General features: G+C 58.7%; 1 protein-coding gene across 1 annotated transcript in view; it reads right to left on the minus strand.

Moving 5' to 3' along the window:
* The window catches only part of NFIC (nuclear factor I C), a 62,450-nt gene that overhangs the window by 14,173 nt on the left and 29,756 nt on the right, over positions 1 to 18,521 (minus strand). Inside the window, 5 exon segments of the mRNA XM_045804406.2 lie at positions 847 to 972; positions 6,807 to 6,931; positions 7,575 to 7,698; positions 8,453 to 8,527; positions 12,021 to 12,092. Of these exon segments, the coding sequence (XP_045660362.1) occupies positions 847 to 972; positions 6,807 to 6,931; positions 7,575 to 7,698; positions 8,453 to 8,527; positions 12,021 to 12,092 (522 nt within the window).

Here is an 18,521-nt window from a genome sequence, read left to right on the forward strand (position 1 = left end):
TGTTCGTATATTCACTTTGACATTCTAGGCCATTTCCATCACCCCAAAGGCAGCCCTGCTTCCACTACTGCTCCCTCCCCCTTCCTCGCTCTAGCTTCCAGCCACGCAGGACCTACTTTTGGCTCCTCAGGTCCTAAGTTCTCTTGCAGCTACTGGACTCTCCCCCCCCCGCAGCCTGAGAGTGGCCACAGACGACGTGTCAACAGGTGGACGTGGCCATGCACCCACGGACCCTGATTTATAGCCGGCAGCCGTGGGCCTGGTTTGCCGACCCGGGGGCTGCACCCCGGCACCGTGCTGATTTTGACCTGCCTCCCTGTGTGTGCGTCTACCTTGTGTTGTGCTAAACCACTACCATCCTAACAACGGGGTCCCCGTGATATTCAAGCCCTGGGTTTAGCTCATTCGGTCCTAAACACAGCCCAGGAGGCGGCCATTTATGGAGAGCCAGGGGCACCGTGCCCAGCTCAGTGCCCGCCCCGTGGCTGCCTGAGTCCGTCTCCCTCGGCTACACGTGAGGCCACCTGACCACGTGGCGCCCCTGTATCCCCTGGGTGGCCTTCGTGTGGCCTAGCCTGTGTCTACCCCCTTCCGGGACCTCCCCACCCTGTGGGGGTTGACTGTGAGATAAGGCGAGCAGGTCAAGGGGCAAGCCCAGACTGTTCCTCCTTCCTGTACAGAAGGGGACACTGAGGCCCAGGAGACAGTCAGGGCCAGGCGCTCTGACACCTCCGGGTGTTCTCACCTGGCCGGGAGGTGACAGCAATAGGACTCATGGTCAGATGGCCTGTGGGACGTCCCCGGCCGAGGGGGGCCACCCTCCCTGCCTGGGGCCCCCGTGCTCACCGCTGTGCACGGCAATGACAGGCCGGTGGTGCTGGGTGAAGCTGGAGAGGCGAGGTGAGTCCTGGGGAGATGGGCTGTGGAAAGGTGACTTGTCCATCTCTGTCTTCTTCACCGGGGACGAGATGCCTGCGTGGGAGGAGCCGGAGGGTCACAGGGCTGCGGGCAGAGCCTGGCCCCTCCTCCTCTCAGCACCCCGGGGGGCTGGGGGCTGGGAGCCCACTCGCCCAGGCACGGTTGCAAACCAAGGCTCAGAGCAGAGAGAGGGGCTGCCCAGGGTCACATGGCCCGCAGGACAAGGAGCCTGGTGCCCACAGAGGCCCCCGGACGTCAGCCCGGCCCCCGCCTTCTCTCCCTCTAGGCACAGGTAGGTCCGCTCGGGGCTGCCCCACCCCAGGGGCCGCCAGGGCCCTGGAGAAGGCCACAGGGTCCCTTTGGAAGCCCCGTCTGGCACACGTGAGCTGGCACGACGCAGACAAGGCCGTGAGTGGCTCTGCGCCCGCGGACCTCTTCCTCACTGGGGTGAGGAACAGAGCCTTCCCCGCAGGGCCATCATGAGGCTGAAGCGAGACGGACACTACAGCCGTTAGACCAGGGCCCGGCACACACCAACCTGCGGGAATCCCGTGCAGAGGGGCCTCACCCCCTCCCTGGGCGCCTGGGGCGGCCCCGGCCCCCTGGGACCCCGAGAGCCTCCAGCTCAGCTCTGCACCTCCCTCCAGGATTGAACAGTGTAAATCGGGACCGCACAGACTCCGCAGAGACCGTGCCACAGGCGTCCCCGTCGTCCTGATGGGGACAGAACACGCCGCTGCTGGGCACACGGGGTGAGCCCTCTGCACCCTCCGCCCGACACCCCCACCCCTGCCGTCCCCCAGATGTGCGGGTGGAGGGTGACCAGTGCAGAGTCCCGGGCCCAGCTCCACCCCTGCAACCGGAATCTCAGGGACGCGGGGCCTGCAGATGGCTATGCTTAGAAATTATTTTAAAAATATAATTTAGAGGGACACGCACCCACTGAGACCCAGAGTGGATGGATTCAAACACGGTGAGGGGTGTGCCTCCCTCCTACCCAGCACCGCTGATGTCAGGGCGGGTCATGGGGCGGGGCGCTCCTGCTCACTGCAGGCCAGCAGCATCCTTGCCCGCGCCCCTCCCCCATGCCAGGAGCCCCCAGTGTGACAACCACAGACGTCCCTGGGCAGAGTGGCTCCCTCCTCTGAGGCTTGCTGTCATGGTTTCTGGGGTCTCCTGCCACGCATGCCCCCCAGCCCAGTCCTGCCTCTTGTGGTCCCTCTGACGGCCACGCTGGTGGTGAACCCAAGCTGGGAATCAGCCCCCCCATGGCCACCAGGGCAGTCAGCTGATTCTGCTGTTATAACCCTGGTCGGCAGCCCTGAACACACTTGGCACTGTGAGCGAGTGAGTCCTGGGACCTGGGTCAGCGGGCCCCAGAGGCCTGGCAGCCAAGCTTTCCCAGGAGCAGAAGGAGCTGGGGGGACAGAGGGTGGCCGGCCAGGGAGGAGGTCGGCCCTGTGTGTGTGTGTGTGTGTGTGTGTAGGAGAGGCCACAGGCTCCCTGCTGCCACGGGGCTGCTGTGGTGGGAACGAGGTTGGGGCCAGCAGACGCTCACTTAGGAGGATTTCCTAGAACAGCCTGTCCTGGATGGAAAGAGCCTGGCTGGACCCCACCCCCCCACCGCGTCTCTACAGGCCCTTCTAGAGCTTCCTGAGATGGGGACTGGGGGAACCAGGGCAGGCGGAGGGAAGGGGGAGCCTGACCCGGGCCCTGCAAGAAAGACTAGCCGTCCGGGCTGCTGGACAGGCCCCGGGAGGCCCTGAGTGTGAACTCCTGCATCAGGGCACCCCTCAGTGCTTCACCAGACTTGCCTGCAACGCCCCCGTGTGAGCAGCTGACCTCTGGTTAGGACATGGCCCGTGTACCCTCCACCCCTGGGTCCGAGCAGCCTCCTTTCTGCTCAACACACATACCTCTATGTCTCCATCCAGGCGCCAGGTCTGTGCCCCGTCTGAGAATGGCCACGTTTAATGAGCACGCAAGCCTGCAGCACCCCTCCTTCATGTCCCCCCACGCCGGGCTGGCACCTGTCTAAGCACATCCGCTAACAAGGGGACCCACCTGCACATGCGTCCACTTGCTCAACACACAAGCCTGTCCCCGCTGTAATGCCAGCTCCACCGCCCAGTCTCGCGGCCCCAGGGCGCGGGCTGGCGCACTGTGCTGTGTGCGGGGCTGAGTGACTGGCGAGAACAGCCATCTGGCAAGCATGCGCGATGCGGGATGGGCGGTGCCCTTCGGCACCTCCACACCGTGGACGTGGGGCCCAGTCACTCTCCGCGGGGGTGTCCACGCACCATCGGGGCCGAGCAGCATCCCCGGCCCCAGCACCTCGGTGCCGGGAGCCCCTCCCCAGAGCACTGACAACCCGGATGTCCTGACATCAGCCTGGAGTCCCCTGGGAGCAGAGCGGGCCGGGTGCGGACCCTCTGCTCACCCTCTGCAAGATCGTGGGCAGAGCACGTCTGAGCTTGCTCACAGCTGCCCCGTGCGGGGGTACAGGAGTCACCCCCACTTCACAGACGTGGGCCCTGGCGCCTGATGCAAGGTCACTGAGCAGAGAAGTGGTGGAGCTGACTCAGACCTATCACTACCGCCACCGGCCTTGCTCTGCGCCCCTCCGCCCAGTCCTACAAGACGTGGGGGAAGCCCCCCATGTGACAGAGAGAAGGGAGCTGCCTGCTTCATCCAGTATAACTGCATGTGGGGGGGCCTACACCCCCTGCGGGAGGGCCCCAGGAGCAGCAAGAACTGAGCACTCTGACAGCTGGGCAGAGGGTGCCCCTTCCAGCCCTCGTGGGTGGGTAGTCAGGGAAGGCCTCGGGAGGGGATGGCCAGGAGGAAAGGCACTTCTAACCTGGGCACGGAGAGGGCAAAGGCCTGAGAGGTGTGGCTGTGGGGATGCTGCCTGGGTGGGGCTGACATGATCCCCCACCCCCAGGGCTCCCCGCCCCTCCTAGAGGAGGGAGGGTGGATGCTGGGGGTGGGGGGCTGTTGGCAGAGCACTACCCTTGTGGCCAGAGCAGAGGAAGGGAGAGAGTGCTCTAATCAGCTTAACCCCCTTAATGAGCAGCTAATTGGGGGCTGTCTAGACAGGAAGCTGGAGGAAGCCAGGAGGAGGAGAAAGTGGGGGAGGGGGGAGGAGATGGGAGGGGGAGAGGGAGGAGGGGCAAAGGCGGAGGAGGCAGGAGAGGAAGGAAAAGCAGGGGAGAGGGCAGGGCAGAAGGGGGAGGGGAGGAGGAGGAAGAGGAAGAGGAGGGGGGAGGATATGAACCCATCTTACCCACTAGGCCATGAGCACCTGTGGGCCCAGACAGCCACACAGCGGGGGTTTATACTGAGGGTCCCGCAGAGGGAGCGAGTTTGCCATCACCCGAGGCAACCAATAGAGGCTAGAGGGGACAGATCCTGTCTGGCCCTGCGATTCCCCAGCACACAACAGAAGCGGGTGTGGGTTTCCTCCCCATCCTCCCACCCTGCTGCCACTTCACGCTCAAGGCAGGAAGCTCAGACCAACATCCAGTGACTCTCGAACATTTCCTTCCAATGTTTTTTTTTTTTTCTTTTTGAGCTTCCTGCATTGAAAGCTAGCTTTTTTACTTCCATCCCTTCTCTTTTTCTAATCCATAGACTTAAGGCTATAATTTTTCCTCTCGGGGCTGCTGTGGCTACATCGCAGAGGCTGTCCTCCACCTCTCAGTAGTACAGTTTATATGTCAACAGTCTCGTCAATCACAGAGCCAATGAGAAGTGCTTTCGGCTTCCCCAGCAGTCAATGACGGGGCAGAAGTCAACCGTCTCCCAATATCTGCTCTATCCTTCTTCCTTAGTAACAGAACCCTTAAATTTGAGATGGGCACATACTTGCCGAAAATAAGACATTTCCCAGGGTCCCTTGGGGCAGAGTGTGGCCACATGACCAACTCAGGGACAGAGAGGCAAGCAGAAGAGGTAAGCGCACTTTCTGAGAATTATTCTTAAAGGGCAAGGACATGCTCAGACTTGACCCTTCTTCCTTCCTGTTGTCTGGAAAGCAGACATGATGGCTGGAGCTCCAGCAGCTGTCTTGGACCACGAGGTGGGAATGAAAGCCACATTCACTGGAGCGTAAGGCAGGAGCCTAAGTCTTGCACAACATACATGTCCAGGGCTGCTGATGGATGAACATTTAATTTCGAGAGAAATGCCCTGTGCTTTTGGGTTTTCTGTTCCTCACAATCAAATTTAAAGCTTATTAAATACAGGATTTTTATAGAGGCAAACCTGACAGAAATGGGGAACGCACAGAGGGCGAGCCACGGAGCCATTCTGACCCATAAATTAGAGCCTATAATAGACAGATCCTCCCAAAGTTAGGTACCTGCTCTGCACCAACACATGGAAGAGGGAGGACCCCTGGGGCTCGAATGTTACAACCAGATGTGTTAGAGACCGACTCATAGAGATGGGAATTTTATAAAGACACAAACAATGAACTGTGTCCTGGGCACTTATGTGCCAGAGAGTAGCTTTAGGCACGTTCTGCCATTTCCTCCTTCCAACTCTAGGAGAGAAGAGTTAGCTCATCAATCCCATTTGGCGCATAAGGAAACTGGGGCTCAGAGAAGTCAAGTCACCTGCCCCAAGTTACACAGCCCACACAGCGAGCCAATGGCAGAGATGGATTTTGAACCCCGGTCGCTCTGCCGTCTAAACCTGCTGTCTTAACTGTAATGTTATACTGCTTTCCAGGAATCTTGTAGGTATGACACGCTATATAGACAGAGTTTTATAGGAAAGCTGGCCCTTAGGGATAGGGAGGAGGCACAAAGGGGGAGCAGACAAGCCAACCACTCCTAAGGTTTATTGGTGCATATTATGTGCCGGTAATGTTTTAGGGACACCAAATGCATTAACTCACTTAATCCCCACAACCTCATATGGGTACTGCAGGTAGCAGACGAGGAAACTGAGACTCCGAGAAGTGTGCTCACTAGAGGCTTATGAGCCGGTGCACCCCAGAGTCCAGTTGGCAACCCCTGGCTAATCCGTGGGGTGAACCCTTGACAAGGGGTAAGGGTCTGGGCAAAGTGACGCTTCTGAAATCTGGGGCACAGATGCCGCTGAGGATCTGGGCGTCGCCAGGAACGCCGTGCCCAGGGTAAGACAAGCGCGCGGGCCGCCTTGCGCCCCAGTTCGCGAGCATCCCCGAGGCCGGCCCGCTGCAGAGCGGAACCTCGGATTCCTCCGAGGAGAGACCCGCGGTGGAGACCGAGACCCCAGGGCAGGGAAATCTTTGGGGGAGGCCCTTGGGGAGACAGCGCTGCACAGAAAGGAGCCGATGGAAATGCCGCTCCTGCAAAACAGGACCCCGATCCGGGAAGGGCCAATGAAGACAGAAGCGCGAGAGGACTCGATCTCCCCGGAAAGGACACCGAGGGAAAAGCGACGGGGCTCGGAGAGAACTGGACTCATACGCGTTAAGACCCCGCGGGGATGGGAATCCCGTAAGAACACGAGGACCCAGGGAAAGGGGGCCCTCTAGATGAGGGTCGATGGCCGACCCCGGGAAGGAGCGCCCCGCTGACCAGAAGCGCTGAGTCCATTCTGGAACCCCGCAGAGATGAACCCCACGGGGATGAAGCCTTACCGGGCAGAGCGCAGGAAAGTCGCGCGAGGGAGAGTCTCCGCTCTCCCTGGCCTCAGCGGAACCAAAAAGCTGGGGAACGAGAGCTCGGACTTCCAGCGGCTAGCAACCCGCACGACTACAATTCCCAGGAGGCTCCGCGGCTCCAGCCCCCGAGCTTCCTGCACCCTGGGACCCGCGCAGTGCCTGCCGGAATATGTAGTCCCTGCCGCGGTAACCCCGACCGGGAGGCCGACTCCGCCCCCACCGCCAGCCCCACCTCCTTCCATGTCCTCAGTCCAGTTGCGGCTGCTACTCGTGGGAGAGCTGGGCGAGGTGTAGTAATCGCCGCCGGGGCTCGTGTCCACGTCTTCCTCCATCGAGCCCGATTTGTGCCGCTTGCTCCTAAAGGGTGAGGGAAGGAGAGTGCAGGCCGGTTACCACGGAGACCCGAGGGTGTGGGGCAGGCTGTGCTAACTTCCGGTCCCTAGAGGGCAGGGCGAGTAGGGCGCTATCGCGAGACGTCGCGGGGGCCGCGGGTTCTCAGCGAGTTGCGTGAACACCTGTCTCAACCTGCGGGTTGCTCCGATGGGACGCTTGGGGCCCGAGGCGGTGACGGACTCGGCCGAGGGCAGGCGGCAAGCTAGCGGCCTGCGGACTAAAACCCCGTAGGCCTGGCTAATCATGGGGCCTACTGTAAACCCCGGAACACCCTGGCAGGACTATGGCTCCATTTTACAGATGGGGAAACCCACGCAAACAGTGTGACCAGCTCAAGGGTCCACAGCGCATCTCAGCAAGAACCAGTGTCTACCTTCTCGTGGACTCTCAAGGGCTGGGCTCACGGGACTCAAGGCTGTGGGAACTCTCGGGTGTCAGGGCTGGGGAAAGCAGCACTTGGGGCTGGGTTTTGAAGGATCAGTAGGAGTTTACCAAGTGGATCTTGAAAACAGGCATTGCAGGGAGAGGAATGAACCAGCTGGGGTCAGATGGACGTGGGGGACGTGGGGGTCGTTAAATGCCCGGAGGCGGGGACCAGGGCGCGTACCCGCTGGAAGAAGTGCTGGGTAGCGTTCTTCTCATGCCTGTGCTGGCTGGATTCAGGTCGTATGCCAGGTGTCCCTGCAGCTCCCCCAGGGAGAAGTTGGGTCCTGTTCCAGTCACCACGGGGGCTGTGGAGGGCAAGAGAGAGCAGAGTGAGAGAGGGCGCAAGGTCCAGGGCTGCAGTGTGCCCTGGAAGGTGGGGAGAGCCATCTGGGGGCTGGCCAGTCGGAAAGGGAACCCCTTCCCTGATTGGCCTGGTTCCGAATTTGGCTGAAACTGCCCTTATTCTATGGATCAGAAGACCAAAGCCGGCAAGAGAGGCCAGGTTCACACTGTGAAGCAGAGGCAGAGCCAGGGCTGGAGGCCAAGCTTCCCAGTGCTCCCTGAGGCCAGGCTCTGCTGATGTGGACAGGGAGGATGACAGGGTGAAAGCCAGACAGTGCCCAGAACTCCCTGGGGTGGAATTCAGACGGGCATGTCAGGGGAGTGGAGTGGGTGGGTGCCCAGCAGGTCCATTACGAAGGTAAGGGAACAGGAGGCGGGGGGGGGGGCGCCCTTTGGGGTCTCCTCCTGGAGGGGTTGGGAGGCCCCAGGAAAGGACATAGCGCAGAAGGTTTTCCAGCACCCTCCATCCAGCATGTGGAGTCTGTTTCCTGGGGAGGGACATGTTGCTCTGACCTTGGGCTCTAGGAAGGGCCCGGATGCTGCCCTTCCTAGGAACCTTGGCTTGGTGACAGAGTGATGGGCTCCTCGCTTCTCCCTGAGACCCCTTCTCTCTCAGAGCCCCCCCTCCCAAAGCCCCTTCTCCTTCTCCAGTGCCTCTCTCCTGTGGGAGTCCTTCCCCTCCCCGGATCCCAGCACAGAGTGGGCGGGGACACTTACTCCGGGACACTTGGATGAGCTCGGTGACACTAAACACACCAGAGGTGACGAAACTCTCCTGGAAATCCGTGGTGTCTGGAACAGGGAGAAAATGGGGCTCACTGGGTCTCTCTCCTTCCTCGACACCCTGGGCTACCCACACTCCGGGGACTGGAGTGGTCACCCTGTCCACCCCCTGCAGCCCTGTGGCAAGATGGAGGTACAGGCCAGACCCGGGTTCAGATCTCAGCTCTGCTGCCCGGATATGATCTTGGGCAAGTCACTTCCCATCCCTGAGCCTCCGTGCTCCCTAATCTCGGAAATGAAGGCCATGTACCCTGCCATCTGGCGGCTGAGACATATGAATCAATGGCCCAGGAGGGGCTGGCTGGCTTTCTCTGCATCACTGCTTACACCAGGCAGTGCTGCAGCTTCTTACCCGTCCCCCTCCAGACTGGGAGCTCTGTGTGCCCAGGTCCCACAGTGTCCCTAGTGCCCAGGCCAGAGCCTGGCAACAGCAGGGGCTCAGAACCACAGGCTGAGTGGAGGGTCCCCCTGCAGCAGTTAAAATCCCCAGCATTCCCAGAACCACTCCTGCCTGATGTCAGAGGAAGGGGGACCCTCCTCTCTGGTGTGGGTGGCTGGGACCTGTTCTATGGGTTTGGACACAGGTTGGCTCCAAGAGGGCGGGAGCCCTGGCTGACCTCAGACAGCTGGGAGCAGGCCCATTGTGTCCCCAGAGGCCCACACAGGCAGGATTCACTTACTCAACAAGCATTTACCAAGTGCCTCCAGTGTCCAGCTCTGAGCTGCGCGCTGCGGACACTGTGGGAACGAGGCAGACGCAGCAGCTGCCCTCCTGGGACTCACTGTCCAGTGTGGGCCATGGACACCACGTGACGTCAATAAGGCACAAAACCCGGTACGTGAATGCGCAGAGGGGCGTGATTTACAGCAGCCCAACTGGAAACAACCCATCAATAGATGAATGGATACACAAAATGTGGTCCATCCGCCGGAGCGGCCCTCGGCCACGAACAGGAGCGGGGCGCCCACCCGCGCTGCCCCAGGGTCGGACCCCGAGCCCACGACGCTCAGGGAGGGAACCAGACAGAGAAGGCCCCACGGCGTGAGTCCACGTGTGCGACACGCCCAGAACAGACCCATCCACGGACGGGAAGGGGGCTCGTGGGGGCCGGGGGACGGGGATGGGCGTGACGGCTGATGGCAACAGGGTTTCTTTTCAGGGCTGGACAGATGCAGGTGAGGGTTGCACAACAGCGTGAATGTACTTAATGCCACTAACTGTACATTTGATCTTATGTGACTCTAACCACAATAAAAAGAATTTAAGATCGTGGAAATCAAATGCGCCACGTGTCAGGCAGTGGTGGGCAGGCAGGGTTAGGGGAGCCTGCTGGGAAGGGGAACTACTTTACACGAAGGACTCTCAGAAGGCCTTGCTGCGGGTGACATTTTACCAAGACCTCCAGGTAGGGGTGGATAAGAGGAGTGGGTGCATTAGAATTTGGGAGATGGCAAGAAGAGCAAGTGTTGGCTGCTGTGATCGGGGTGATCTTAAACGTGGTGTTTTGCCGCCTTCCTGAGGGCCATGATAGTCCCACCAGTGGCCCATGCAAAGGCCCTGGGGTTGGAGGCCAAAGAGGCTGCCGTGAAAGGAGCCAGGGAGGGCGGTCAGAGTGGGAATGGGACCAGCAGGTGGGCAGCTCTAGGCTTTTTGGGGTGGCGAGAGCAGTTCTTCTCTAGGCCCCCAGGGGGCAGCACGGGCCACAGGGAGCTGACCTTGGTGTCCAGTCTCCCCAGCTGTGGGAGACCCAAGCCAGCCCTGGCCAGTCCAGAAACTCCAGCCTCCCCGCTTACGAGCTTTGTGAACACCATTTATTGTGCAATTACTATATGCCCACCCCCATGCAGGGGGGCTCAGGGCCACAACATCCCTGGGAGGACAGGGTGACGGCCCCCCAGTGTCCAGGGGAAGTGGCCATGGCCATTTCCTGCCACCCAGCTGGCCAGCTGGTGTCAGCACGCCCCTCCGCCTTCCCCCCACCGGGGTTTCCTGTTTGTGCAGCGCTCGCCCAGCTCCATCTCCAGGGGACTCCCTGGCGGGTGGGAGGAAGTGCTTTCCTCCGCCAGACGCTGGAGCTCCCCATGGGACCAGGCCAAGCGCCGCTGCCCCCGCCTGCCTTGAACATCTGGCTTGGAGGCAGGCGCCTGGAGATCACAGGAGGCCAAGGAGGACTCAAGGTCACAGACGGCCAGTGGTGAGCAGCCTGGGGGCCTGTGAACCTCCTGGAACCATCCGGCCTCCCTGTGCTGGTCCTTCCAATGGGGATGTCCTTACCCACTTGCTTTTTCTTCTATTCTTCTTTCCTTCCTTTTCATCTCTCCTCCCTTCTAGCCCCTGGTATACCATCTCTCTAGTTTCTCTTTTTCTCTCTGCTTCATCCCTCCCTCTCTCCTTTTTTTCTTTCCACAAATATTTATTGAACACCTATTGTGTACCAGGTCCTATTCTAGGTACTGAGAGCACAATAGTGATCAGGACAGACAAAAGCCTCTGCCCTCAAGGAGGTGACGTTGTAGTGGAAGAGATAAACACGTGTGCAGTCACTAAGCAACTGAGCAAATACATATGCAATCACTAACTTCCTCAGAAGGAAATAAAACAGAAGGTGACCATTAAGAGTGGCTAAGGCTGCTTGAGATCAGAAGATCTCTCTGGGAGGGAAGCATGTGAGCTGAGGCCTGGGAGATCCAGAGAGAGAGAGGGAGAGAGAGAGCATGAGCAATTAGCCGTCCAAATAGAGAACAAAGCACATGCAAAGGCTCTGAGGCAGGAACTGGGCCTGGACTATTGGAAGAATGGCTAGGAGGTCCATGTGGCTGCAGCAGAGAGAGTGAGGGGGAGACACGGTGGAGGGGAGGGCAGCGAGGGCACAGGAACAGGTCCTGCAGGGCCTTGGGGGTCAGGGGAGGACTTTTATCCCCAGGGAGGTGGGACCCCTGGAGGAAGGCAGGACCTGACTCACATGCTCACAGGCACTCTCTGGCTACTTTAGGGAGGACAGACTGGGGAGGGTGAGGGCAGAAGCCAGGGCACCAGGGTGGAGGTGACTGCTCTGGTCCAGGAGGGCAATTATGGGAACAGACCAGGGCAGAAGCAGGGCCTCTGCAGCTTCTGGATCCTTTCTGTTCTGCAGGGCTCTGCTCCCAGCCCTGCTCATCCACTGAATGTCCCATGGGACTGCAGGGCCCGCTGGGGCCTCTCTTGTGGGGTGAGCACTTCAGGGCCCAGATGCTGGCAGCTGAGGGTTGTGGGTTCCAGCCCCAGCTTCCTGGGTGCCCTGGGAAGGCCCCTGAACCTCTCTGAGCCTCGGTTTTCTCATCTACACGATGGAACAACAGCAGCACCTGCCCCTGGCATGGCTGTGACGAATGATCCGTTAATGTCGATGGGGTGCCCACGCAGGGCCACAAAGAGCACATGGGACGGCTCAAAAATGACTCCTAAATAAAAGATGGCAATGGGGCTCCCCCACCCCGCCCCCTTCACCATCCCCAGACTCACCCAGTGTGATGGGCTTGCTGTCCTCCTGGTCGGAGCCCATCCCTGCCCGGGGACTGCCACTCTGCTCTGCGTCTGCAGAGAGAAGAAGAAGGAGGTGGTGACACTGCAGGGAACCCCACCTCAGCGGGAGAGGAGCCACTTGTGCCGGGGCCAGGCTGGGCAGTGCCGTGGAGAAGTGGGCCCCAACGCGCCCAGGCCCCGGGGTCTCCGCTTGGCTGCTGCCCCACAGGGTCATGGGTGTCTGGCAGGACCTGTGTGCAGGGGTTGGCTCAGTCGCGGGCTGGAGATCTTCGCTCCCTGAGCCTGTTTCTTCATCTATGAAGTGAAGGTAGCTCAGTTACTAACTCAGGAGGGTAACTCATTCATCCTGCCTGAACCGTGGGGGGCAGGAGCGATCATTATGCCCATTTTACAGATGGGGAAACTTGAGGGTCAGAGAGATGGGTCCTTGAGCCCTCAGGCCCCCTCCGCTCGGCCTCTGTCTTCAAAGTCCTGGTGGTCCAGCCCTTGGTCTTGGGTTGTCACCCAGGGCCCCCAGGAGGGGGCGGAGGGGCGTCCCCCTACAGCTTCTATGCCGCCACCCACCCGCCTGGCCTGGGGGCTCCCTCCCACCCTGGCGCCCGCCTCTCCATCTTATCTAAAAATAATCAGGCTCCTTGGCAGACGGGCGACGCAGACAGACGCTGAGCTCAGCATTATCAGCTCTGGCGGCCTGGATGGCGAGTAGCGCCAACCCCCCTCTGCAGCCCCCACCACGTCCACCCAGGATGGATGCGGGGGGGGGAGGGGCACATGGCCAAGCCCAGCCAGACGGACCCCCGGCCCTACCTACTCGTCTCTCAGGTCAAAGACCAAGGTGGTGGGACTCACCATCAAAGGCCAAAGAAAGAGAATCAGCCCCTTCCACCTGCCACATCCCAAAGCCAGACATAATCGCTGTGTGACTTCAGGCAAGTTGCTGAACTCTTCTGAGCCTCGGTTCTCTCTTTCATATGGGTCTAAGCATCACCAAGAGGTGGTAAAGAGATAATACCAAGAACTGGATACCACACCAAGAACTGGATCATGGGATGTCCGTCACATTATTATCATCATTGGTGTGATGTTTAAACCCCGAGGATGACCAGAAATGTGGCACTTTAGTGTTCCCATTTGAGACGTTCCCTTAAATCCTTAAGAGAGCCACACACCTGGCATCGTTATCGGACCCATCTTATAGACAAGGAAAACTGAGGTTGGAGCAATGAAGCAGCGCCCACCCACGGCACTTGGGCCCCCCCTTAGGAGGCTGATTTTCTGCATTAGCTTGCACGTGTGTCCAGGCATCCACCACGCGTGTGGCTTCTGGGCTCAGACGCCTGAGTTCCCACCCCAGCTCCGGGAGCCTTGGCGGTGACAGGGCCTCAGCAACCCCGGGAGGCCATGGAGGTGACATGCTGATGCCTCCTAAAACAGCCATGAGCCCTCCCCCTTTGCCCTGTGGCTTTGCACACACCGTGTGGAGTACCTCCTGGCTGCCAAGCTTGAGGATGCCCTAAACAGCACCGGAGCGAGAACCCGTGCCTCCGTTTCCCCACCCGCGACCGGAGCGGATGGGGGCAACCCCAATTGTGACCGACTGGGCCGGGCACGGCTGGGCGGCAGCCGAGGGGAGTGTGCCCGGCTCGGCCCCACGCCCTGTGGCTGCTCCCGGGCTGGGCAGCCAGCAGCCCCTTGGCGCTGGCCACTCCTGCTTGGATGACCATGCGGCTGGGCACGGGTGGCCCCTGCGTTGGGAAGAGCCCAGCCCGGGCAGCCGGCCGTCGGGCTGCGGGCCTCGGGCACAGGACCCTCTTGCGGAACCGGCGCCCACACGGACTCAGCAGGCCACGGTGCCCGGCTGGCACACGGGTGCTGCCCCAGGAGGGGGGTGTGTTTCCCGAGCACCTCCTGCGTGCGCTTGGGGATCAGGGCGACAGGGCTGTGGGGCTCACCTCTCCCAGTGCCTCACTCTCCCCATCTGGGAAGTGGGCGCAAGTACAGCACCTCTCTCAGAGGCAGTTCTGAACCAAAAAGGTGATAATGGATGCAACACACTGCCCCACACGGTGGGGGCTCATCATAAGCACTTCACCAATGGCGGGGGGAGGGCTTTCGTACAATCAGTGCGATTTCCCTTGTTTCTGTCCCAGGTGCTGGTTCTTTGCACCCATGGACGGCGATGGCCCTGGGCTAAGCTGGCTTCAGCTGGGAGCCCTTATCCCCTTGCTCATTCACTCTGTGACCTTGGCCGGCAGCCAGGCCACCTCTCTGAGCCTCAGCTTCCTCAGAGTAAAACAGGGAAGATAGTAAAACCCACCCCCGCTTTGTGAGGGCTCCAAGTCAGCTCATAATACATGCAAAAGGGTTGGCACGTACTGACATTCAAAAACCGTAGGCTTGGGGAGCAGTTGAAAATGACACTGTGTTCTTAATTTCGGTCTCTAATTGTTCGCTGCTAGCACGGAGAGCGGCGGCTGCGTTTCATGTATCAATCGCACACTCTGCCACCCCACCGAACTCACTTGGTAGTTCTAGGCGATACTTATGTTTGTACAGAGTCTTTGGACTTTTCTTAGCAGGCCATCACGTCCTTCGTTAAGGGGAAGCTTTATTTCTTCTTTCTTATCCATATGCCTCTGATTTCCTTTTCTTGCCTTATCGCTCTGGCGAGGACCTCCAGCACAATACTGAACAGAAGTGCTGAGAGCAAGGGCCCCTTCTTGCTTCTGATCTTGGGGGAAACTCACTCAGTCTCTCACCACTGAGTGCAAAGGTAGCTGTGGCTCTCTGCTGACCCCCTTCCCTGGGCCGAAGGGGTTCTCTTCTCTTTCTATAGTCCCCGAGCTTTTTTTTTTTTTTAATTAAGTGTAGTTTCTTTAAAAATCATGCTGTAATTATATGCTATCTCATTAAATTTTTTTAAAAATTACTTTTTGGTTCTTCTTAAATATACATAGCATAAAATTTACCATTTAACCGTCTCTAAGTGCACAGCTCCGTGGCATGAAGCACACTCACCCCGTCCTGCAGCCACCCCACCCTCCGTCTCCAGAACGTTCCATCTCCCCATACGGAGACTCTGTCCCCAGGAAGCACAGACTCCGCACCCCCGGCCCCAGCCCTGGCTCCCACCATCTCCTCTCTGTCTGTGTGGACGGGACTCTTCTGGGGACCTCCTGGAAGTGGGGTCCTGCGGGACGTGTCCTTCTGGGTCTGGTTCCTCTCACTAAGCATGGTGTCCGGGTGTCCTTTCTTTTAATTATGCCATCTTATTTTTAATTACCTCCAACCTTCAAAATATTTCTCATCCATCTGCTGACCATTGGCCTGTCATTTCAGCTCCTGAAAACTCCCACCTTCTAGAATGTCCAGTATGGGAGCCACTGGCCACATGTGACTTGAAGTTTAAATCCGCTAAACTGAAACTAAGTTAGAATCTCAGGACTTCAGCGGCACTGGTCACCTCTTAATACTCAAAGCCCAGAAGACCGGTGCTGACCGAATCGCGCAGTGCCGAGTACTGCCATCAGCACAGGAACTTCCATGGGGCTGAGGGCCTGTGGATGTCTCCATGACAGCTCGGGAGTGAAGGGCACAGGTAATCCCTCCTCCTCCCATCTACGGAGACAGCCGGCCCGGACACGCACTGTCCTCGGGTTTGAACAGATGAACCCCGAGTGGGTAATGCCTCAAGGACGGCTAATGCCCCCAAGATGCCCCAGGCCCCAAGCCAGCAGCTTCCGTTTGCCGAGTTTTATTGTGTGAAGAGCTTCCCGGCATCCTCTGATTCAACCCACCCAATCGATGGGTTTGGTAAACTGAGGCCCACCTCAGAAAGGCTACTTCCCAAAGCTGATGTCACGTCAAAGAAGTTGTGTGCTTGGCACAGAGTCACCTCACTGGGGTGATCCTGCCCCTCAGGACACTATCTGGGGACGTCTGTGGTCGTCACGACTGGGGCAGGGGGTGCTGGCACTGAGTGGGTGGCGCCAGGGATGCGGCTCGGCACCCCCCCCCCCCCCGCCGGGGATGCCCCCACAGAGAACGACCCGGCCCGGCGTCTGCAGGGCCAAGTGGGGAGACCCTGGTCTGGACCCACTCGGTTCCAGCGGGGGTGAAACCGGTTCTTAGGGGGTGGGCTAGAGAAGCTAAAGAATCGTGCTCTTTTGTGTATCAAACATGAATATATAAATATAGATACGGCATATAAGGACATCTATGATTTACCTGTGATAGTAAAACTTCACGGGGTGGAGGGATTAAAGAAAAAAATGTCTATAAAGGATCTGTTGGGGAGACAATTATAAAAGGGGGGGTACATTTTGTACCCTAGTGGATTTTTAAAGGACTGTAAAAGGAGAAAGGAGAGAATGTGACAGAAACTGTAAGAGACCTGCCTGGTCTTAAATATAGACCATCCGGGCCTTTACTGAAAGCTGACTGACTTCTGGCTGTGTGTCGTCTGGCAAGTTCTTGACATCTCTGAGCATCCTTTCCTCATCCAAAAACTGGATGTGAACCGTACTACCCTTATTCCTTTCCTTTTGAAAGGAACTGATCGCCGAGCACCTCCTGGGTATCAGACGCCTGGGGGATACAGCAGTGGCCAAGACGGACAACAGGCCTTGTCCTTGCGGCACTCATGTCCTAATGGGGAAGTGATGGCGGGGTGACCGAGTAAGCAAATAAATGAGGAGAAGAACTACAGGCTGTGCCAAGTGCAAGGGAGGCTGTGGGGTGGCAGCCCCTGGAGGGTGAGGGTCTTAGGCTGCAGCTCCTGGGAGGGCTGATAAGGCCACTCCGTGTGAAATGGTCCGTTCCAATAGTTAATACTTAGTGAGTCATTTCTTTGACTATACTGGGCCGCAAGTTTCACCTCCACTGACTTATTTAATCTTCAAAACTCCCCCGGGAGGACAATGTGGATGGAGCTGGAGAGTATAACGCTGAGGGAAATAAGTCAGAGAAAGGCAAATATCACATGATCTCACTCATACGTGGAACTGAAGAAACAAACAAGCAAAGGGAAGGTGGGGGCTGGGGGCTAGAGAGACAAAGCAGAAAACGGACTCTTGACTACGCATCACAAACAGGTGGTCACCAGGGGGGAGCGGGCACAGGGGAGGGGGTTAAGGAGCGCACGCATCGGCACGAGTCACGTTGTTCCCCTGAAACTCATCCAACACGGGATGTTAACTAGATTGGAATTAAAATTAAAAACTTATTTAAAAAGTTTACCTTGATTAAAAAAAACAAAACAAAACCAAAAACCTCCCCCCAAGGGGAGACATTCAATTCTCGCTCCCATTTGCCAGATAGGGAAACTGAGGCACAAGATAGGCAGCAGCATATTCGAAGTCGCGTGGCACCAGCTGGGGGCGACGGGCTTGGAACTGGCGCACAGCCACCGTGAGGCTTCCCGACGTTTCCCGTGCTGCTGACAAGGTGAGGCCCAGCGGCCCCTGCTCCAGGATCCCGCTCTCGTTGGTAGTACGGGGTGATCCCGGGTATGCAGACCCTGTTCTCTGACCAGTCAGATAGAGCCTCCAGCTGCGGGTCCCCTACTCCTCTGCCCCCACCAAAGGCCCCCTGTGCCATTAACTGTGGCGCTGGGGACGGCAAGGGGCAGCATAAGTCCCTCATGCCTCCCTGCTCCGCCTACACCAAAAAACACCCCCTCTCCGCAGAGCCCCCAGTCCAACTGTACAGGCCAGTGACACCTGCCCTGCACGGACGGCACCCCACACGCCAGGCGTTAGGCAATGCGTCTGACAGTCTGCTCTGACACCCTGGAGCAGCCCTCGATGGAGGCTGGCAACTCCCGGGTTAGCCAGAGAGGGCAAGTAAGTTACTCAAAGCCACACAGCAAGGAGAGCTGACGGGCCGACCGGTTTTATCTGCTCCTCTCTTAGAAACATATGTAAGTGAACACCTTGTGGGGTTTTAGACCACGTCCATCGCCAGCTTTAAAACGCTGTTTGGTTGTTTGTGAGTTTTCTCGGGACCTGGTCGACTCCCCCTGCCCAGACCCCACGCCCTGAACACGCCATTCCTGCAGCCCACCTCAGACCAGACGTTCCCACTTGGCACTCGGTGCTGCTCAGAAGGTATTCTCCACGCGAGGAAAACGCGGACGTGTCTCCTGTGTAGAAACTGAGGCAGGATGTGGCCGCCCGTGACCCGTGCTTGTGGTTCCAGACCTGATGGAGCACGGGTGTCACGGTCAAAAAGGACAGGCCTCTCGGCGTCCGGGAGCAGCTGTGGGCGTTCCAGAGCCTTTAAAACACACTGGGGGCTTGAAAGAGGGCCGGCAGCTCCCACGCCCGTTTGATCTTGGGCGCCTCACGGAAGCCAGAGCCGTGCCACAAACCCTGGCCGGGAGTCCCTGCCCTGGCACAGCCCCGCTTGTGACTCTGCACTAGTCCCGTGCTCTGAGCCTCGGTTTCCCCATCTGAAATATGAACGTTCTCAAGTGCTGCC

The sequence above is a fragment of the Ursus americanus genome, chromosome 14, assembly GCF_024610735.1.
Source record: "Ursus americanus isolate L20-20 chromosome 14, mUrsAme1.1.p, whole genome shotgun sequence".
NCBI classification, from domain to species: Eukaryota; Metazoa; Chordata; class Mammalia; order Carnivora; family Ursidae; genus Ursus; species Ursus americanus.